We start from the raw sequence: 22,141 nt of genomic DNA, 5'->3' as shown, positions 1-22,141 counted from the left end.
ATTGTGTTAATATTTTTCTGCTTTTTCCCTCTCTCTCTGTCTCTGCTGTTGTTGCTTATTTGCTGGTGGTGCTGATGCTGGGCCCCATTCTACACCTTCTACCCCTTCTTCATCAACCATCTCTTGTTGCACTACCCACCATCCCAGCATCCGTTAATTTTATGGCAATATGCTTCGTTCTTGGCTCTGGGTACAAGCATAGTTTTGTAGTAGTTGCCAGCACACTCAAGTGTTGCCCATCAAGATTGCGGGTTGCCATTGCCGTTGACGTTGACGTTACCATCGCTGTGTGTGCCTCGCTGGCTATGAATTACAAGCCCCAGCACAGCCACAATGCAGGCGGAACTTGGTTTAGCTTAGTTCGCGGAGATGAAGCAGATGGATGGGGGCACAACCAGGAATATAAAAAAATAATATGCCTACATACATATAGTATATACAAATTCATAAAAAAACGTATGCAGCGAAAGAGAGAGAGAGAGAGAAAAAGTTGTAAATTTAATACTTTTGCGCGCTTGCTTGAGGCTTTAAATTAATTTGCAGCGCGGCTTAGGCTCATTAAATTGATTATTATGCAGAAAGGAAAATAAAAAGCAAAACTATGATGAAAATGGACCGGGAAAAACGTTAACAAAGCAAGTGGGGGGCAGAAAGCAGACTAAAAGAATAAAGTTGATAGTTAAGAGTTCAATTTCATAAAAGAAATTGCCAGCCAGTGTTGCGAAAACTAGGCTTAAACATATTATTAATTATTATTAAGCATATAAAATTTATTTCTCTAATGAATTTCTATTCTTATCAATTGCAATTGAGGCTGCTAAACAGTAATTCGTTTTTTCATTAGATTTTCCAACACTGCCAAATTCAATGGATTTAGCACATTATAAAATTCTATTAAACTTGAAGTACAGTGTTCTACTTTTCTATTCCATTTACAGAATTGTCAATTTATTTCACTATAATTCATCTCCTTTTCGTGAAATACATAGATTAACGGGACAAACGTTTCTCAACACTGACCCTATTAAGCTGAGTTTTCATGTTCTTACCTAGATAAAATCAACATTCTTCTTTACATTAAATCTAATTGAAAATTAAAATTCTCTCACACAAATATTTAACTACTTAACGATGGAGCAAATGAGGGACACGATGCATTGCAGTGGCGCGTCGTCAGAGATAAATATTTATACACATGTGCGGCACAAGTAGGTAGCTATGTTGCTGTTGTACGTTAAATATGTAAATGAAAATACATGCCTACATATTTGGATTGCAATGATAATGATTACATGGCCTATAATGTAGTTTCAATATTGAATTTGTAAAAGGCAATATGTTAATACGAAATGGAGTTTTAAAAACTCTCAGAAGAGAAAGACATAGAGAGACACTGCCAGTTCGTGACTGGCATAAAAATATACAAAAACCCAAAACGTTGAAAATGAGGCGCGAACGCCAGAATGGAAAGGAGAAGAGGTAAATTGACATTCAATTAGTTACGTCAAGTGGTCTGGTAGTCAGCCAGCCAGCCAACCAGCCCCTTCATCTTCACCAGGCAACACACCACACCACAAAACTGTCAGTTGGTTGTGTAGCCAATATTCAATCGCCAGAAGAAGCTCCTGAGCTCCAGACCAGCCGCGTGCGCTGTCGGAAACAGACATTTGTGTGCAAAAAAAAAAAAAAAAAGTAAAATAAAATATACAGATGTACATTTTTTATTTTGCAACTTTTAGGCCAGAAACGAAGTATCAATACTCTTTATCATTTCATTCCTCTAGAAGGGTATCAAAACATTTATAAGAATCTATTTAATTTAGAACTTAAACAAGTCATTTTATATAGTTAAGGTTTGTAGTTATCAGCAGTGATATCATTTTTTGTTAGGCCAAAACAGGTAAATCGAATCCAGGAAACAGCTAAAAAAAATGCTGAATCTCCGGGGAAATTAAGGCGATTTTTATATATTGTTTTTTCATTCAAGAATAAATGTATTAAGATCACTATATTGTCAATATCTTCTTTATCGTTCGAATAATATTATCTTTGTTCTATTGAAGTTAGACAGCTGGGCGGTAGTATTTTGACAGCATTTGTATTTGAGCGGATTCTGATTAGGACTGAATAAAGCATAATACTCTTCGGATCTAAAAAAAAAACTATTTTCGACAAGTTATATAGGAAAATTCATGTACATTTTTGCAGATATTTTCTTAGCAAAGAGTATTAAAAAATACAAATATATGAAACTACTAGTTCGAGTTGTTGCAGTGGCATAGAACAAACTCAATTGATGAGGCAGGGAAACGATGTCGACTGGTGGCAATTGAGACAACCACGACTACATACTACTTCACTTCACTTGTGGCCATTAGCACCCAACACAACGTGTCTGTCGAACTGAACTGGCGGCAGCTGGAATTGATTTATATTGATTTCACTGATTGAAGTGAATTCTCGATATTTGAAATATCTACAAGTTTACATTTTGTTTAATTGCCATGTATGGAAATATATATAAACATGGAGAAACACACACACACACAGGCAGACACAGAGATTCGCATAGGCACTGCCCCAAGAGTCGAGAGTCTGTCTTATGGTTGGTAATAAATTACAGCATAAATTATTTCTCTGTCGTCTTTTGGTTGGTCTTGGGTGTTGTAAAAGTAAATTGCCAACAAGAGCAGCGCTGAAAACAAATCACTTTTGCAATTGGTGGGGAAGACAGACTTCAAGAAGACCATTGGTACGACGACGATGAGCTGTGTGCCCAACAACATGATGATGATGATAATGATGATGTTGGTCAAGTTTTGCAAATTGATATTTTATTGCGATTTACATTTTTTCGCCCTTCTTTTTTTTATTTTCCTTTTTTTTGTAATGGTTCCTTTGCCTTGTGTGTCACAGAGCATAATTTATAAATGAAAGATTAATTGCTGCCAGACGGCGAGAAGTTAGCCAACACTGATTTTATGTCGCTCTATAATATATAGTATAAAATCTCGTCTATATACGGTTATTTCCCATTCTCATTCTCTATGGCTCATTCTCATTAGCATTTTTCAGCTCTTTACGCTGTCAAACAACACTAATTTTCAGTTAATTTATGATCTGGCAGACATTTTGCATAACAAAATTCAAACAACTTGTTGTTGTTGTTGGTTTTTAGTGGTTTACTATATTAGTTTAGCATATAAATGTGCGGCAAAAATAACCCCCCAAATCAATGTACCAAATTGAGATGGCTTTTCACATGCAAATAAAATAAAGAGTTTCGGCCACAAAATGTGTTGCCTTCTTTTTTTGTGTTTTTTTTTTTTTTGTTTGTTTGGTTTTCTATGCTCCATTCAACTGTTAAAGCTTTTGGGTTTGTTTTTAATTATTGTTGTTGTATATTTTTTTTTTGCCTGTTTTCAGCTTGTTACCCTGCCCCTTTTATTTTATATTATTTATACAAATTCTTTACGCTCTTTTTGTTAAGCCAGCAGCAGCCGCCATATATGTATGTGTGTGTGTGTGTGTGTGTGCGTGGTGTGTGTATACAAACGAGCTTTGGCCATAAAATAACTTGGCCCGAGGCGTAACTGAGAAGAGGGCAAAAAAAAAACAAGGCAGTAGCGTAGTCTATGCGGGGGATCGCAAGGCTCTGTAGATAAATATATGTACATACATATTTATGTGTCGGGGTAAAGTAAATCAGGTAGCCAAGAACCAACAAACTAAAAAGGACAAACAAAAAAGAAAACCCAAAGCAAACACAAAAAATGGGAAAAAAGGATAGAGAGGAAAAGATTTAGGTAAAAGACACACAAAGGGCGACCCATCAGATACCTGGTACTTGATATTTTATTGAACTTGAAGAAAACTATTTATACTATGAAAACTTTTAGAAATTATACAAAAGATAAGCATGTTTATATGGTGGATATTATATCATACTCTTAGTTAAAAATTTCATTAAATATCTCATATAAAGTAAATGAATTTTTTGGGAAAGAAAATACTAGATTTGAGGGTTAAGATCTTTTATATAGTTCACCCTTAAATCTTAATATAATCCTTAAAATACTACTTTCAAGAATATAGCAAATTAAATCAAAATTATGAGAAGCTTTATCTATTTTTTAGGAAATTTAAATTGAAAACAAAATAATATTTAAATCTGAATAAAATTTGACAATTAAAAAAATCTATTTTGAATTTAAATTTGATATACAATAATATCTTATGAGAAATCGAAATCATAAGCTGTTTCAAACTTTAATTTTACGCACATTAGAACGAACATGACTAGATCGATTTGGTTTTTAATGCTGATCAAGAAGATATATATATGTACATGCTTTAAGATGTCCGCTTATTATATGCCTTTTGGCGCCTTTCAAATTGGCACCAATCTGTAGGTGCATGGTAAGGAAAACCTATTTAAATACAACTTTAATGGCAGAAGATCCCAAGAAGAACCATAATCTTATACTAAGCTTTGTTTTAAGATATAATTGATTATCTGATGATCGGTTAGCTTGGTTTTAAAATTAAAGTAGCTAAAAAACTCTCAAAAAATATGTCAAGCATACTTAATAGTAGCTTGAATAAAGTAACTCCCCCTAAAAGTGATATTCTTAAATTATACTAGACAATTTGCCTTCAATCGCATATAACCTTTCAAAACTCTTAGGTCAATGGGTATAATCATCTTCTTCATTTTCTGTGTGGGGCTTGTTAAGAGCATGGAGAAGTGTCTGTCGATAAGTTTGGACCGTAATCTCTTCGATAATGATTATGTTTGCATTGTTTTCGTGAGTTTCGTCTCGTTGCCGGGCTGCTTTGTTTTTAAACGAAACAGAAAGGCTTGAGGGGGGGTGAGTGGACGAAGGTTTTTTGTTTTTTGGTGTAATAGGAGCTTATAATGAAGTTGTGTATGTGGTGTGAGATTACTTGGCAATATACGCATTTTGTTTCATTTCGTTTATTTTATTTTATTTGGTTTTTTTTTTTTTTTTTTTTTGTGTTCTATGGACCTTCTTTCCTCCTCATATATCAGCATAATGAAGTTTGACATTAATGGCGCAAAACGCAACAGGTTATTTACTGTTAGTCTTTTATATTTAAATCGATTCGAAAACGTGTTTTGTTTCAAAGATCTTTGGCTTGACACCTTTTTATGCATATTAAACGTTTGACGACGCAAACGACGACAACGGCAAAACGATTTGGTTAAGTGGAGGAAGGTGCTGCAAAAGGTGTTATAAGTAGAAATTTATCATGACTTTTAGCCAGTGTTGGTTAAATATGTATAAACGTAAACGGAAACTTGTAGGAAGCTGTAAGATGGGGCGAACAACAAGAAAAACAAAAATGACTAAATAAGCTGTTGACTGACTAACTGAATGAATGACTGTGAATAGGTTTGCTGAAAGCTCAAGCATGAATGCAAAATTAGTCAAGCGCGCAATTGCATTTTACCATGAAGGTGAAACGTTGTGAGTGTCTGACAGATGCAGAATGTATGTATGTGTGTGAGTGTGTGCTGCACGCAGAGGAAGGCAATTCAATTTCAATATGTGGCAGATTATAACAATTGCAACAAGATGGTGGCTCTGACATTTCCATATATGTATGTGCATGTATGTCTGTTGTTCTTGTATCATCCATCATCAACTTGCCTACCACACAAGGTGAAATCAAGTCAAAACAGACGAAATGTTACACTAAGCAACAAGAATTTCAACTTGCAGTTCCCATAAATAATAAATTTTTGCAATTTGTCACGGTAATTGAATTAGTCAAGGCCATTTAACCGTTTACTCTAGTTTATTATTGGCAATAATTTGTTATGGGAATGTTAAGAGTTCTATTTTTAAGAATTCTTATACTTATACCAGTTGTTTTTTGTTCCTATATCATACATTAAACATATTGTCATAGTTAATATAGTTTCATATAATAATAGTTTCATATGTTTTCAATTTGCGGATGTTTTTTATAGATTTGACATATTGAAAACTCAATTCAATTCATTTGAGCTTTGACTCAATCGTAAAATAAAAATTAAACGTCATAAATAACTATGATTAGTGTTAATTTTAATGATTACGAATAAAGCTCTAAGAATATAATATTTTTATTCTACATAGGCATTCTGTTTAAAAGTCCAGTTTAAATTTTCAATTGCACTTGTTATCGATCGTCATCGTTTATCGGCGATCCAATAATGGATCGATGTAGATTTCCATCTCTTGATTCCGTGTTGCTCAGTGTGAACCACATAAAAGTTATTACGCATTCCAAAAGGTAATGGAAATTTTTGTTGCAAATTGTTGAAAATTACTGAAAAGGCATGTCGAATAGCAATACGAATGAGGATAAAGTAAGAGATACATACATACAAACATACATGTATTTATACATATGTATTGATGGTATGCCAATGATGATTGTTCATAGTTAAATTATGATGAGTAAATGTCATTATTATTATGATGCCACAATAACAGAAAATGTTAATTACATTATATCTTAACATACACACATACATATACATACATAGATGCAATTGCATGGGAAATGGAAAGATAGAACGAATATAAAGATTTGAAACGGATGCTGCTGTTGGCAATTCTTTCTTCTTGTTTGCTGTTAATTAGCATCAAAAGCGGCAAACAGTTAGAGCAAGAGAGTATGATTGAGAAGGAGTGGAAAAGAGATGGCAAAAGAAATTATAAACAAGCCACAATTTGTATATCAACACATTAATGAATGATTTGTTGTTGCTGCTTTGGCTAATTTTCGATTAGAGCGGGATGAAGAGAAGTTGAGAAGGGGCTATGTATGGTAACTATTACAAATGCGCCTATTGATAGATTTACAAACACACACACATGCAGAGAGGGGGTGTGAGAGAGAGAGAGAGAGAGAGGGAACGAGAATGATAGATGGTTAAAGGGGGAATGTGGAAGACGCTTCAATGATTTGTTTGTGCGTGCATTGCTCTGCCTCCAACTCCTTCAACAGCCCACACCACAAAAGATTTGGATACATATGTTCATATGTATTGGTGTGTGTGGGAGAGGAGCAGTGGGGAAAATAATATTACATAGACGTTCTGTTAAGAAGGGTAATGGAAAAAATGCCTCAACTAACTGTTATCGATTTAACATAGATAATATAAGCCTTGGAAGTTTTTAATCTATTGTCATATAATTGAACCAATAATGAAAACTTAACTTTTTTTTTAATCCTAGAAATTTATTTATACTTATTAAGCTTATTATTAAACAAATAAAACTACATATATAAACTAAATTAATTTTTCAAATGTTTATAAAATTGTGCAGTATTAATTACATGTGAGACACTCTTACATAAATCTTAGATGTTTAATTTCCTCACTAAGGTTCTCTTCTAAAGTGGGGCGGGGGAGCCTTTAACCCCTCATTTCTTAATCCCCCTTTGATTGCGTAGCTCTTTAAACATGTGCTCTAGCCGCTCCTTATAATCATGCGTCTTTCGAGAGGGAATGTTTACTTATTGTCGTTTCGCTTACTTTTGCGTTGGCGTTTGCAATTCAATTCAATTGCACTTGCATTTTCAATTTTTATAATTTACATTTTCATTTTGTTTTTAATTCAAATTTATGACTTTTTATGCCAATATGGTGCAAAAAGTTATCGGAAAGAAAAATAAAGGGGTCGAGATCTGTTGGTAGTTTGGTCTGCCCTGCCTATCGAAGATCATTAAAAATAATCAGTCGAGAAGGAAATCAAGTTGAAAGTGATAAATTATTGTTTTGTGGTTTCTTTTTTTGTCGGATTCTTTGCCTTCAACTAATGATGTTTTGTTTGATGATCGTTTTTTGTTTTTTTTTTTGTTTCAAATTGTTGTGGTTAGTAGAGGAATTTTACAAAGTTTCGTTCGTTTTTTTTTCAAGAGAGTAAGAGGTTTTAGAAAATCCATAAATATTAATAAAAGAGGCCTTTTTTCAAAAATTTATGTGTTGAAGCTCGAAAAGTTAATTAAAAAATCAGCAAGGGTATTTTTCGAGCTTCTCACAAATCATTCAAAATGTCACTAAATTATAGAGACAAGAATTCTCCACGGGGAGACTCGAATCGATCGATCTTTTTGTTTTGGTCTCCCCCTTCTCCTTCAGTTCGACAAATTAGTATGCACAACAGGTTAAGTAAAAATTGACAAACGCCAGTCGGAGGCGAAGTCGAAGAAAAATAGAAGGTATATAGAAAAAAAAAGAATATATATGTATGTATACTAAAAAGCCATAAATTAAACACAAATTGGATTTTTTTTTGTTCTTCTCAAGGATCATCATTATTATGTTGGCAAAACTAGCTGCAAATTAATGTTTCCTTTCTCAGTGTGTGTGGGTTCCCCCCCTTCTATAGCCCTCTCTCTTTCTCTCTCCTCATCTCTATGTCTCTTGGCAGGTATTAGATAACAAAAAGTTTAGCAAAAAAGTAACTTGAAACTTGCACCATATGGTGCTCTGGTGGTAAAGGCAGGGAGAAAAGATCTTTTAGATCAAAAATAAACCTCAGAACAACAACAACAACAACCACGCAGAACAATTACAAGAAACCAAAAACGAGTGGAAGAAAAACAACAACCACGAAGGAAAAAGCCAAAACAAGCCCAAAAAAAAACATACATACATAGGTATATATCCATTGTGTCTGTGTGTGTGTGTGTGTGTGTGTGTGTTTGTGTGCGGGGATGCGAGGAGGTAGGCATGCTGGGCCAGGGTCTTGCCTGGCCTCTAGATGACCGACCGGCTTTAAAACAAGTCTTTTTGGGCCCAAAAGGGTCGGCTGCTGCTGCTCTCTTAACGATGTGCATGTTTATGCGCTGCGTTGACGTTACCGTCGACGTTGCAAGCAACGCACGAACGCGCAGACATTTAAAGTAGTGGAGGAGATGGAAAAAAAACAACAAAAACAACAACAATAAGAAGAGGCTATAGCACCAGCAGCTCCAGTCAAAAAGGCATACAAATCAAGAATAGAGGTAAACGGCAAAGAAGCAAAGAGGGGAAGGTAGATATATGGTAACAAGAGGAAAAGGGGGCGATGGGGCAATAGCTTGTTAGCAATGAAGAAACGACATGAGTAGCGCCCTGGCTTAAGATGCTGTCTCCTTAGAGATGAGTGCGTGAGCTCGAAGACAGTGTTTCCCAGTTCCTTAAGTGAAAAATTTGTAGTTTACAGATTTTGTTGAAGTTTTGATGTGTTAATTTGTAGCGTTGATTTGATCATTCTTATTGAGATGATGTACCGTAAATTTTGTGGGTGTTTTTCTAATGGTTTGTTTTTAAATGAATTTTGATTAAAAGCCCATAAATTTGGACCTTCCTATTAAACACCAAACTTGGTTCACATTAACATTAAATGTAATCATTTAGAACAAAATTTTGATCTATTTTGTATAATCACCAGTGTCGGATGAAGCCAACATGTGGTCTGTAGGAATCGAAAATGCTAATTATAAGTTTTTAGTAATGCAATTTGGAAGATTATTTTTAATGTGAAAGTTAAAACATGAACGAAAATCAGTCAAAAACAATTCGCAAAAGGTTTTTTCAATTTAAAAAAAAACAACATTTTTCGTCGTTTTCTAACCGATTCCAAAAGCCATATCTCAATTAAAATTCTTCACATCGGAGAAATTTCTGATTTAGTCAATTTTTAAAGTATTTAAAACTCGTGATTTTAATGGAAATTGAAGGACATTATTCCGACATAAAAATAAAGACATGCATTTTTCAAATTTATACTAAAAATATTATCGAAATTAGAGCTTCATGAAATTAAGGTTTTGTTAATTGGCGTTTTCAGAACTTATTTTTTACATACATTTTCAATGGATAGTTAATAAATATATCGAAAATCCATTTAGAACCCATCACATCTCTAATATCCCGCACTTTCCTGGCTTTGTTGGTGTCTTTTCCTTCTTTTTGGTTTTGTTTTTGTTCCTCATCCAGTTCGTTAGCCAAGAGCCAAGTTAAGTGGCCCAAAACACACACACTAGCACACACACACACACGCTCTCATACATGGCAGGGAAATACAGGAACAGGGTTGCCAGCGCGCGCCCATAAATATGCAAATTGTATAGAAATTTAATTACCTGCTGACATGTTTTGGGATCTTTAAAAAAAAAACAAAAATGGCAAAAGCAACGATTTGGTGTAAATTATAGTTATAGTGTTGATCAACACACATACACACACACCACGAATACAGGAAATTGTGCGATTTTGCCTTAGCTTAACCATAAAATTTAATCTCTTTTTCAATTCTGAAATGGCTTTTGAAACCTGTTCAATCTGTGTTCATATCGACAGCAGGTTAAATTTTGCTTGCCTTTGTCTATTCTATATCTTGTAATGATTTGATTTTGGTGATTCAGTAGCCTTCCCTTATCTTTAACTCTATCAGGGGAAAAAACAAATACTATACAAACTATTTATTGCTATAGTTATCGTTTTTCAATGAAACTTTTACTTTGTCGCACAGAAGTATATATTTTCTCTTTATTTTTTTATCTTTTTACATGTTAGTTAAGAAGAATTAAATACTTTCCAACACTAAAGCCTTAACTTGTTAACCCCAAAAGCGTAAAGGAGATGAGGAGAAAAAGATAAGTAAGGAAGCCAACAAGACAAGACAAGTGAATGGCTGGCTCGGTTCGTTATTTCCTTTTGGCAATTAACATTTGTGAAACATACATAATTACAAGATTACGATAAGTGATAACCTCCAGGGAAGAAACAGATATATAGAGATAGAGAGAGAGAGAGAGAGAGAGAGAGAGATGGCCTCTTGGCACTTGTTGTTGTTGCTGTCGTTATATTTACATAAAACCGAGTTCTTTCTCTCTCTCTCTCTCCTTCTCTGGGTGTATGGCGATTTGCTGGCAATTCCTAAACCAATTACCCTCCACTCACTAACACACACATACACATACACTTATCGTAGAGGTCAGTGATAGGCTTTCGCCCATTACCAGCACCCACACAAATCAGTGGGCAAAACAGGAGGAGGATGCATGATGAGTGGCAGCAGCTGCTGTTGCTGCTGCAGTTGAAACCAAATTGCATGCGGTTTCTGTGCTGCAACAGTAAATACAAATATACAGTCACACACACCCACACATCCACACCCAAAACCCACACTCAGTTGCACTAGCACAACATTATTGTTTAAATTGTAAAGTGATACAACGCATTTCGTGCACTATAGTCACAGGCGGATGGTGGATGGGGGTCATGAAGGGGTGGAGTTGTTGGCTGTTGGCTGTGTGCCACAGAATGATTAGCTTAGTTAAAGCAAAATTGTATTTGCCATCCCGAATGTGCGGGGTTTAGTTTAGGGTTTAACAGTATTTTGGTATTTGCTGTGGCTATTTAAAGCTTAAATCAATACAATTTTCAGTGTTGTTTAATGCTATTTACATTTGCCTTTGCAAATAAATTGACTTGTTCCAAAAACTATTTGGTTGTATGACATTTAAGATAGTTTTAATTATAACTAATATTTAAAATGAAAGGTAATAATAATTATAACTAATTTATTAAGGTTTCTTCAATTAACACAATTAACCGTTCTGTTTAGGCGTGTACAGTGCTTAAAATTGTTCTAGTCCTCATTTTATAGAACTTTAGCTAATTCGGAGGTACTTAATTTGTTTATTCTCTTAATTACTGTTTAATTACTGTTCTAAATGTTGTAGAATGGGTAAAATATGTTCAGTTTTCATAATTTGCTAATATTTTGAAATTTTGCCACACTTAACCTCTTTATGCTCTTAATTACTGTTTAATTCAAGCTTTAAAGCGTATTATTCTTTAATTTTCTTTTACTATTGTTTTAAAGGAGCAATGTCACTGGCTCACAAAGTGAGTAGACCTCCCGCCAACCAACCAAATGAAATCAAAATCAATGTCAACAACAGTGAAAAGTGGAAAATACCCTCCAGGGGTAAGAGGTAAGAGAGAAATGGCGTCAAAAAGCGCCTTTGAAGTGCGGCGTTTTACTACTAAACTGACGTATACTACGCGCGGCATAGTAAATAGAAGCAAAAAGTAAATAGCGCAAAGCGCTAACAGTAAAAAGGACTCCCCCTACACACACACACACACACACACACGATGTCAGTCAGTAGCTTTCCCACCGTCTACTGCTGCAAAAAAGGACAAGGCTTAAAAGCGGGAGGGATGCCAAGAGAGAGAGAGAGAGAGAAAGAGAGAAAAAAACACTTTGTGCGCGCGTCAAAGTGTTAAAGAAAGTAAGCAGCACATCCACACACTCACACAGCGAGAAAGTGGTGAAAGGAGGGAACTAGAAGAGACAAGAGTAGCTATAGTTGGTGCATCTTTTTTTTTGTATCCTGTAGGGTCATATTAAAGTCGCTTAATTTAATGTTACATTTAAAAGTAAGCAGTTAAGATTCTGTACAACTGATTTAAAATGATTTTCAAATTCTTATTATTAATGACCCCAACGACAAAAGAAGTTGAATTAATGGTGACCCCGACGCAAAAATCTAACCTCACTCCAAATAGTGTTTCCAAATTGAAGTAGGGTATCTATCTGTCGTCACATAACCATCACAAGGCATACAAAAAAATTTTTCCCGATGCGTTGTGTACATTTTTGATGCGCTTTTTTCGGTAGGAAGTTCCGCTCCCTCCGTTACTCCTCCCCACCACTTGCCTTTGCTTTGCTTTGTCGACAAATTGAAGTTTTTCGTTGGTATTTTCCTTTAGTTCTTTTTTTTTCGTCGTTTATTTTCTTCATTTCTTTGCCTTGGCACTTGCTTTGTGGATCCTGGCTGTGGATGTTGCTGCTGCTGCTGATGATGATGATGCCTCAGTGCATGCTAGAGGACTAGCCAAAAAGCCCAAGGCTTATCTTTTGACCAAACACTCAACTTTAGAAGAGGAAAAAAAGCAGAAGAAAAGCCGAGCAGAGCGGAGCATGGGTGTGGGAGTGAGCTTAACAAGGGTTCCACTCGTCTTTGTCCATTTTCCACATTAACTTGACCAAGTTTTTGCTTTGTGCATGGCTTATTATAGACTACGCCTCCTCCTTCTCTATATATATGGGTTTTCTGATGGTTTAACGGGGTTCTCTTTGGAAGAGGAAGAGAATGAGTGGATTTGAGGGTGCTCTTTGTGCATTTTCAAATATGCTTGGCGTGTCCTGTGCAATTATCAGCAGGCCAGAGGACACTATTATAACTACTAAATTATTTCCTAGGCGGCACTTTTCAATCCCTTTTTCTCTATTTTTTATCTTTTCTTCTTTTTTTCAGCTCATTAGCGGTGCAACTAAGTGACGAAGCGAAGTAGATGGTGCGTTGCAAAGCGGTGGGTGGAATGGATGGTTTTGGGTTTAGTGGGTTGGTATGGCAGCTAAATTATGCGCAGTGCAATCAAGTTGAGTGCGTACTACAGTCTAAATAAGTAGTTGCTGTCGTTATAAAAGCTTCGTTGAGAAATTGTCAGGCGAAAAGGGTCTTTGACAAGGAACACAAAGAGAAAGGAATGGTGGGGGTGGCAGCAGGTGATGAAGGGGAAGCAGAAAAGTGCAGCCTGAAACCACAAAAAACAACAAACAAATGCTTTGAGCAACCAAACAAAGACCCAAACGATTGACTCTTTTTACCTATTGTACTGTTACTCGCTTTTTACAACAATTCTAACTTTGACTGTAAGAGTGTGTGTGGCTGTGTTTGTGTGTGTGTAATGTGTGTGTTAATCAACTTCAACTCAACTCTTTGACATCAATCAGAAACTGTCATTAAATAAATATCGATTTCTTTTCAATACAATGTAATTGCTAAAACTATCAACGGATGGTTAAGAATGTATTTAAAGTGGAATTACTTGGTTTCAAGAGTGGTCAACAGCATTTTTGTGGTTTATATACTCTTTGTTATCTCTGACTTGAGAACTATTTTGAGTTCCAGTTATTTTTGGAAGGCTTTCAATGCCTATCTTCAGATTTCAGAGGAAAATTATCTTTATTTACCTTTGCTAATAAAACTTTTTCAAAACTGCAAGGGTTTTACTGTGTTATGAAATTATTCATAAAATCTATGTAATTTATAACTGATCTATACAAGGCTTAAACATGTTCAGATCATAAGTATATTTTGTTAAAAATGGATTGATAAGATTTAACGCACCATTTAAAAAAGTTTCAACAAAGTTCAATAATATAAAAAAGTTTAGGAAAATTGAAAATATTAATTGTAATTTTTAGAAATTATAATAAATGTTTAAAAATATATATTTAAAAATTGTTCACATTTTTCGGTGCCTTAGACTATATTAAATATAGTCCAATGAATTTCCAAAAGCTAACTTTAAAGTTTGCGTCAAAGAAGTATTACAATAATTATGAAAATTGTAATCAAATCTTCATTAAATTCACAATAATATCTAAGAAAACTATCCAAGAAATTTCGAAAGACACCTAATAGCTAATATTTATAGTTTTTTGTTTGGGTATAGTTTTAATACTTCAACAATGTTAAATAACGTATTAAAACTATACCCAAACAAAAATTCATTCAACAAATAAAATAGGTTAATATGTAAAACAAATTTTCTTATGTTTGATTTTGATAATTTTGTAGAGTTGAGATTAAGGAAATAATATAATTCTATATAATAAGATCACCACAAGAAGATACATAACAGAACCAATCTGCAAACGAAAGAGAACTACCTAAAGAATTTTTTACGCCAAAATCACTCAACTCGATGGGGTCAAATACATATGGATGTATGTATGTATACATATGTATATTTTCATACAATTATAAATTGTAAATAAGTTTGCCAACTTAGAGTCAAGTTCGTTTGCAGACAAAAGGAACGCTAAGTCTTTCATATAAAAGATAATTGATGGATCGAAGCCAAGAAAAAGACTTATAGCAAAGTGTCTTTAATATTTGGTTGGATATAGTCTTTATTTTGAACATTTTTGATTAGTAGTGCGAAATCGTTTGTGGCTCTGACTTTACCACACATTGCTTTCCAAAAATATACTTTTTTACAATTATAAAATTAAAATATAATTGTCAAATGAGACTTTAATGAGACTAGAGAACATTTTTTCGTACTTAAAACTTTTCTTGATGTTTTCAATTAAAATACGTAATATTGTGTGAGTGAAAGAAATAGGAAATCGATAGTCGATAAGGTAAAGGCTAAATGGCTTAGAAGACTTTTTTTGTTATAATTCTAGAAGTATTTGGAGTTTGCTTACAAGTAGATAACTACAATATGTTGATAAGATCTTGGTTTTTGGTTACTTACCATTTTTATATTGCCAACTATGTGAAATGTTAAAAGACAAGAACAATAGCAGGCATATCACAAATTTGTTCCATCCTTCTGTTGCTCCTCCTCCTCCACCTCCCGTTATCCTTCGCCGATAATTCTGATTACTTATTGTAATTTGGCACAACTGTTGTGGTTCTTGATTATTATAAATTATACGTTTTATATATGGCTCGTAAGCCATTTTCTTTTTTCACACTTTGCAACGATGCAACGACATTTGTTAATAATTTTGTTTAATTTCTTTTTCTTTTTCGTTGTTTATTTATTTTTTATTGGAATTTCAGGCACAAAATCTACTTTTGAGAGAAAGAGACGGACGAAGAGAGATTGTAAGAATACCGTAATTTTGTTTGTTCTTTTGGGAGTTTCAAATATTTTGCAGCTTAGTGTTGTTTATTCTCTTAGATGACAAATTGTTGCTGTTGTTGTTGTTGTAAAGTAGCGAGCGATAAGCAGTAATTGCGCCACTGCTTCACCCTCCCTCTGCCGCCACCCACTGGGGGCGGTGAGCCTACTAAATTGAAAAATTGTCAGAAGGCGATAAGAGTTATAGTAATTAATTTCCTTTACTTTGTTTTTTTTTTTCTTTTTTTGGCGCAACAAGCCGGCAAAACTAAGCGATAGAGAGAGAGAGTTATGACCCTAATTCTGTGTGTGTGTTTGTGAGAGTGAGAGAGAGTGCAAAAGTGTTGCATTTTCCCAAAGGAAAATTTCAACGAAAATCAAAACAAAATGCAGGCCAGGCCCAAAGAACGGAAGAAACACACAAAACATCTTTCAGGCAGGCCATCAATTTGATGAGAAGACGCAGACAGGGAGAGGGTGACAGAGGTAAAAGCAAAGAATGAAAAGACAGAGGAGGAGAATACCCGAAAAAAACTCATGTGTTGTTTTGTTTTTAGAACATTTTTACACACACACATACAAACACACACAGAGCAATACGTAGCATAAACACGTACACATTTACACCACCAACATCAACATCAACAACAAAAACACTAGCACAAAACAAGATATTTATTAAAGTTTATCACTTGTCCCATTCTTATTAATTACATATAAATTAAATGCGTACACGCGCTTCGTTCAGCTATTGTATTAGGCGTTTGCGCGAGGCCATTTTGTTTGATTTTCGCTTGGTGTTTTGTAAATAATATAATCTCGATTTAATTTTCTTCACACTCACACACGCGCGACCGCTCCGCACACTTTACCAATTCAACGTAAAAACAACAACACAAAAAAATTCGCCCGTGCCGTCAAAAAATTCCATATTCGCCGTAAAAAATTGAATATTCGCCTTAACTTTTTGCCCTCTTGCCAACAACATAGATGTTTTTTCCAGCACTAAAAATACCAGTATATGAGGCCCCGTTCCCACCGTTTATCCCGACTCCCAGTATATGAGACGAACGCAATTGATGCAGGGTTGCCAACTTACTTTTTTCAATTGCGGCAAAAATTTGAATTGAAATTAACAAATTAATTTAAAAATATTTTTTATTTAGATGAAGAAATCAAACATAAAACTTTTCACTACGCGTGATTGTCCATAAACTGTAGTTCCGACCATAGAAGTAGCGCATTTGGCGGCAAAGGTCTGGGTTGTGGCGATAACAACATGACCGCCTGTCTATCCATATCGACATTTGTACTAAAAATAAATTTAATTTAATAACATTCAAAACTTTCTAAAATCCTTCTTTTACTTACACACAACAAAAGCCTGCAACATTTGTGCCGATGACGTCGTCATCTGTGTTCTCAGCAAAACTTAAGGCCAGAATATGATGCAGCAACGATTGGGTGGGAGTAACTGCAACCACTTTGGTTTTATTATCCTCTGCCTTCATGCCAATGGGCATGCAAGAGTCGGGCAAAGGAGGTGCTCCAATTTTGTATAGACGCAGATCCTGAAACTTTACTTCAAAAGAGAAGGGATAAAAGGGGGCACGTATATTGCCGTAGAAATACTCTTTGATACGCTGATCACGGGACTCATGCCGCAGTTCCTTGCTGCGTTCCACCACTCCGCCACTTTTAGGCAGCAAGACCACATGAACATTGGGTGGAACATCCCGCAGTAATTCGTTATATAGACGCTCCTGATCCAAAACAAATATAGCTTTAGCGCCATAAGCACGAGCGGCATGCAATAAATGGGCATAACCTGATCCCTTGACCCAGCCGCAGGTATTTACAATGATTCCAGAGCTTTGTGCTAGAGATAATATCATAGGATTAAAGCCTGGGAAAAAGATATCCTTGCTTACTTACTTCTTTTATTTCCACTTAGCGAATTAAGAGTAACCTCTGCCATTTTGGACACAACTGCATTGTAGAGGACACTATTTCCGCTCGGAGACTTGTGACCAAAGTGATAGACCAAGGGTGCTGTCTTGGGGAAACCCTCCTCAATGCTGGCTGGTCGTTCAATCAGAATTGTGGCCACATTTCCTGGAATCGCTATGGCTCCCTGTCCCACATCAATGTCTGCATAGAGCGGCCTTCTACCAACCCTAACTGCATAATTGAGAAGAATCCGGCAGAGTGTACTCTTGCCAACATCCATGGGGCCCACCACCATAGCGACAGGACCACAGGCATCCTTCTCCTCTGCTTCCTGGCGAAATTGCTCCAGTGCCGCATGACAATTCACATACTGAACCATTGGCGTCTCTTTGGACACGTAGCAGACATCCATTTTGCCCTGAACATGAAGCACACATCCCTGATAGGTGAAAATGGCCACCTTGGCCCCCATGCCAAATTCATATTTCTTTTTCTTAACCAATTCTGTGCCAAATAACTCTGCAAAGCCATTAACTAACTGCAAATTAAAAAAGTAATGAAAGGTATGACGGCAATTTTCTTTGACTTACTGTGACTAAAACTTTGACATCTTTTTGCTCGATTTCGAAGCGTAGCTCAGAATCGGATTCTAATGTGTAATCACGTCCTTGGCTGTTGTCCTCCGACATTTTGTTTATAAAATAAATTTGCACAAGTGAACACCAAAAAAAAATGTAAACAAAGATTTAGTATTGACTAACGTGGTTTGCAACTCAATCTCATTTTGAGCTAACAGACAGTTCAAATGTTAAGTTAACAGACACTCGCCGACTGTTTTGACTTTAACAACACTGCCATTTTTTGAACGTTACACAACACCGTTCTTTTCAGATGTTGCCTTGCATATAAAACATCGTTCCTTTTTTGCAGTTTAATAATAGTAAGTATTATTTGCAAACATTTGAAAGTGAAACAACACTAGTAAAGTAACACATGCGGCTTGGAAGCTAAATTCAATGTATTAACGCAGTAGCGATTTAAGGAAATTGAGTTAAAGTTTGTGAAATTTTTCGCCATGTTGGCCGCTTTCAAACATAACCTCAAACGAAATCAAAAAAAAAAAATTGAATACCCAAACGAATGTGAACATGTCATCATATATATAATACTGTTACAATTTCAGTTTGCAAACAAACCGGAAACTCTAACAACAATAACAAACAATGTCTCGTTTCTTTGCCAACGGTTCCGACTCGGAATCCGAGTCCAGTGAGGAGGAGGTTCAGGCGCCCAATTTCAATAAAGCCACCGCCTTTGTGAGTAACGAATTTATTTATTTCCAAGTATCAGCGACTAATCTTTCTTTCACTTTCAGCAATTTAGCGACGATGAGGAGGAAGTGAAACGTGTCGTGCGCTCCACTAAGGAAAAACGTTATGAGAATCTGACGGCTATCATTAAATCCATTAGGAACCACAAGAAGATTAGGGATATCTCAAATACTTTAACAAGTTTTGAAGATTTGACCAAGGCGTATCAGAAGGCATTACCAGTCATTTCAAAGGAGGAGAATGGCATTACGCCCCGTTTCTATATCCGCTGCCTGGCCGAATTGGAGGACTTCATCAATGAGGTGTGGGAGGATCGCGATGGACGCAAGAATTTGTCCAAGAACAATGCCAAATCCCTGGGCACACTGCGTCAAAAGGTGCGCAAGTACATCAAGGATTTCGAAGATGATTTGTCGCGTTTCCGTGAGAATCCCCAGGAGGAGAGCGAAAATGAGGATGAGGAGGCTGCCGCCCATGACAGTGATGGTGGTCTGGATGCCGGTTCGGATATAGAGAAGCGTGAACCAACTGTAGCTGCAACGAAATTGGCCAAATCGGTGCCCAGTAAATTGCCAGTGGCAGATGATGAGGATTCCGATGAATCCATTGATTGGGATCCCGATACGGAATCAGAAACTGAATCATCCGAGGATGAAAATCAATATCAAAATATGCGTGAACGTTTCTTGAAGCGTTCCACTGAAAAGGATGACAAGGACGATGACAAACGTAAGGACAAGCGTAAGGAGCAAAAGATCAAGTTACGTAAGCGTGCCGAAGATGAAGATGGTGAAGGCTGGGAAACGGTGGTCAAGGGACACGTAGTGGAGAAACCCAAAATGTTTGAAAAGGATGCGGAAATAGATATTCCTTTGGTGCTTGCCAAGCTCCTGGAGATTATGTCCGCCCGCGGCAAGAAACGTACTGATCGTCGTCTGCAAATTGATTTGCTCTTTGAGCTGCGTGACATTTCGGATCAACATGAACTGGGCGTCCCGATCTCTGTGAAGATTCATTTCAATATTATTTCGGCCATTTTTGATTATAATCAAAAGATTTCGGAACCCATGAAGCTGGAGCATTGGGCTCTACTTCTAGAGGTCATGCAGAGCATGATGAAACTACTTCTGGCCAATCCTGATATTCAACTGAGTGAATCCGTGGCTGAGGAACATGAGGAATACAATGCTACGCCATATCTCATACGTGGATGTCCTTTGGCTGCTGTCGAGAGATTGGATGACGAGTTCACCAAGTTATTAAAGGAATGCGATCCCCATTCCAATGACTATGTATCTCGCTTGAAGGATGAAATTAATGTGGTCAAGACTATTGAGCTGGTCCTCCAATATTTCGAGGTGAATGGCTCCAATAATGAGAGATGCCGCATCTATTTGCGTAAGGTTGAGCATTTGTACTACAAATTCGATCCGGAAGTGTTTAAGAAGAAACGTGGAGATATTCCCAATACCACGCAAACATCGGTGGATATAATGGATCGTTTGTGCAAGTTCATTTATGCCAAGGATGATACCGATCGCATACGCACCCGGGCCATTTTGACTCACATCTATCATCATGCCATGCACGATAATTGGTTCCAGGCACGTGACTTGATCCTTATGTCCCATCTGCAGGATAATATCGATGCGGCGGATCCCTCAACAAGAATTCTCTACAATCGCATGATGGCCAATTTGGGATTGTGCGCCTTCCGTCAGGAGAACGTTAAGGATGCCCATCATTGTCTGGTCGATTTGATGGTCACTGGCAAGGCCAAGGAACTGTTGGCCCAGGGACTGTTGCCTCAGCGTCAACACGAGCGCAGTGCCGAGCAGGAGAAAATCGAGAAACAACGTCAAATGCCATTCCACATGCACATCAATTTGGAGCTGCTTGAGTGCGTCTATTTGGTGTCGGCCATGCTGCTGGAAATCCCGTATATTGCAGCCCATGAATTTGATGCACGTCGACGCATGATCAGTAAGACCTTCTATCAGCAATTGCGATCTTCCGAGCGTCAATCCCTGGTGGGTCCCCCCGAATCTATGCGCGAGCATGTGGTGGCCGCCGCCAAGGCAATGCGTTGTGGCAACTGGCAGGCTTGTGCTAACTTCATTGTCAACAAGAAGATGAACACCAAGGTATGGGATCTGTTCTATGAATCGGATCGTGTACGTGACATGTTGGTAAAGTTCATTAAGGAGGAATCGCTGCGCACCTATCTGTTCACCTACTCCAATGTCTATACCTCGATTAGCATCCCATCGCTGGCGGAGATGTATGAGTTGCCTGTGCAGAAGGTTCATTCTATTATCAGCAAAATGATTATCAACGAGGAACTTATGGCCAGTCTGGATGATCCCTCCGAGACTGTGGTTATGCATCGTTCGGAGCCTTCACGCCTGCAGGCTTTGGCTATGCAATTTGTCGATAAGGTCACCAATCTGGTGGATGTCAATGAGAAGGTGTTTGACATGAAGCAGGGCAACTTCTTCCAGCGCGGCAATATGGGCAATCGTGGTGATCGTGGCTACAATCGTAACCAGAATAACCAGGGCGGCAATTGGGGTGGCCAGCGTCGCGATAATCGCAATCAGCGCAATCGCAACCAACGTGGACATCACAAGAACCAGCAGAACCAGAATCAGCAACAACAGCAGCAGCATCAGCGCGAACAACAACAAGTCCAGACCATCGACGAGGAGTAGACACCACCACCACCACTGCCAGAGAACGCCATCGCCTCCATTCCACAAAGCTCCCCACGATCTGAGCAAGAAAATTGGATTGGAAGAAAATGTCCCTGTCATGGCCCTATCTTGATCTTGACTGTCACAAGACCTCCGATTCGAATGCTATTCGGATCGGAGGTCAAGCTCAAGATAAATTTGTTGTTAGTCTACCATATTTAAAAAACAATTCAAAAACATTTTCACATTTTGTATCAACACTTGTAAAAGATAGAAAAAAGATAACGAGAAGAACAAACTCCCAAGAAAAGAAAAAAAAACCTCGAAATTCTGAAGTTTTATTTGATAATATACACATTAAAAAATTCCAAAGGACTTAAGTCTATAATTAACCAAATTTATTTAAATTTTGATAATAGGAACTCGATTTCTAGATAACC

At 36.8% G+C, this 22,141-nt stretch overlaps 3 protein-coding genes across 5 annotated transcripts in view; 1 reads left to right on the top strand and 2 right to left on the bottom strand.

The window, feature by feature from the left end:
- Nucleotides 1-16,620, bottom strand: part of LOC6640991 (low-density lipoprotein receptor-related protein 6) — a 31,684-nt gene extending 15,064 nt beyond the window's left edge. Inside the window, exons 1-2 of one of the 3 annotated variants that reach the window (XM_023174990.2) lie at nt 16,442-16,620; nt 15,356-15,678 (exon numbers count right to left, since the gene is read on the bottom strand). In XM_023174990.2, the coding sequence (XP_023030758.1) occupies nt 15,356-15,563 (208 nt within the window). In that variant the 5' untranslated portion in view covers nt 15,564-15,678; nt 16,442-16,620. The remainder of the gene's footprint in view (nt 1-15,355; nt 15,679-16,441) is intronic. The other 2 variants (XM_023174991.2, XM_047009795.1) reach the window with 2 other exon arrangements.
- A 247-nt stretch (nt 16,621-16,867) lies between these two features.
- On the bottom strand, nt 16,868-18,412 carry LOC6640990 (protein CLP1 homolog). The gene is made up of 4 exons (XM_002063866.4): nt 18,268-18,412; nt 17,663-18,215; nt 17,099-17,606; nt 16,868-17,039 (listed from the first exon to the last, which is right to left on the bottom strand). Exons 1-4 carry the CDS (start codon nt 18,364-18,366, stop codon nt 16,922-16,924), a joined length of 1,278 nt encoding a protein of 425 aa, XP_002063902.1. The 5' UTR covers nt 18,367-18,412; the 3' UTR covers nt 16,868-16,921.
- A 127-nt stretch (nt 18,413-18,539) lies between these two features.
- Nucleotides 18,540-22,093, top strand: LOC6640989 (eukaryotic translation initiation factor 3 subunit C). Its single transcript, XM_023174953.2, has 3 exons — nt 18,540-18,617; nt 18,861-18,993; nt 19,053-22,093. Exons 2-3 carry the CDS (start codon nt 18,901-18,903, stop codon nt 21,717-21,719), a joined length of 2,760 nt encoding a protein of 919 aa, XP_023030721.1. The 5' UTR covers nt 18,540-18,617; nt 18,861-18,900; the 3' UTR covers nt 21,720-22,093.
- Nucleotides 22,094-22,141: the final 48 nt, after the last annotated feature.

Source organism: Drosophila willistoni (genome assembly GCF_018902025.1).
Source record: "Drosophila willistoni isolate 14030-0811.24 chromosome 2L unlocalized genomic scaffold, UCI_dwil_1.1 Seg168, whole genome shotgun sequence".
Taxonomy (NCBI): domain Eukaryota; kingdom Metazoa; phylum Arthropoda; class Insecta; order Diptera; family Drosophilidae; genus Drosophila; species Drosophila willistoni.
This window is presented reverse-complemented; position numbering and strand designations above follow the sequence as displayed.

What these genes read in the sequence shown, in the direction of transcription:
- LOC6640990 (XM_002063866.4), bottom strand. Translation starts at nt 18,366, where the DNA reads ATGTCGGAGGACAACAGCCAAGGACGTGATTACACATTAGAATCCGAT. An exon ending in ATGTCAAAGTTTTAGTCACA is followed by an intron (nt 18,216 to 18,267) that starts GTAAGTCAAAGA and finishes TTTAATTTGCAG; the next exon opens with TTAGTTAATGGCTTTGCAGA. An exon ending in GTTGCAGGCTTTTGTTGTGT is followed by an intron (nt 17,040 to 17,098) that starts GTAAGTAAAAGA and finishes ATTTATTTTTAG; the next exon opens with TACAAATGTCGATATGGATA.
- LOC6640989 (XM_023174953.2), top strand. Translation starts at nt 18,901, where the DNA reads ATGTCTCGTTTCTTTGCCAACGGTTCCGACTCGGAATCCGAGTCCAGT. An exon ending in TCAATAAAGCCACCGCCTTT is followed by an intron (nt 18,994 to 19,052) that starts GTGAGTAACGAA and finishes TTTCACTTTCAG; the next exon opens with CAATTTAGCGACGATGAGGA.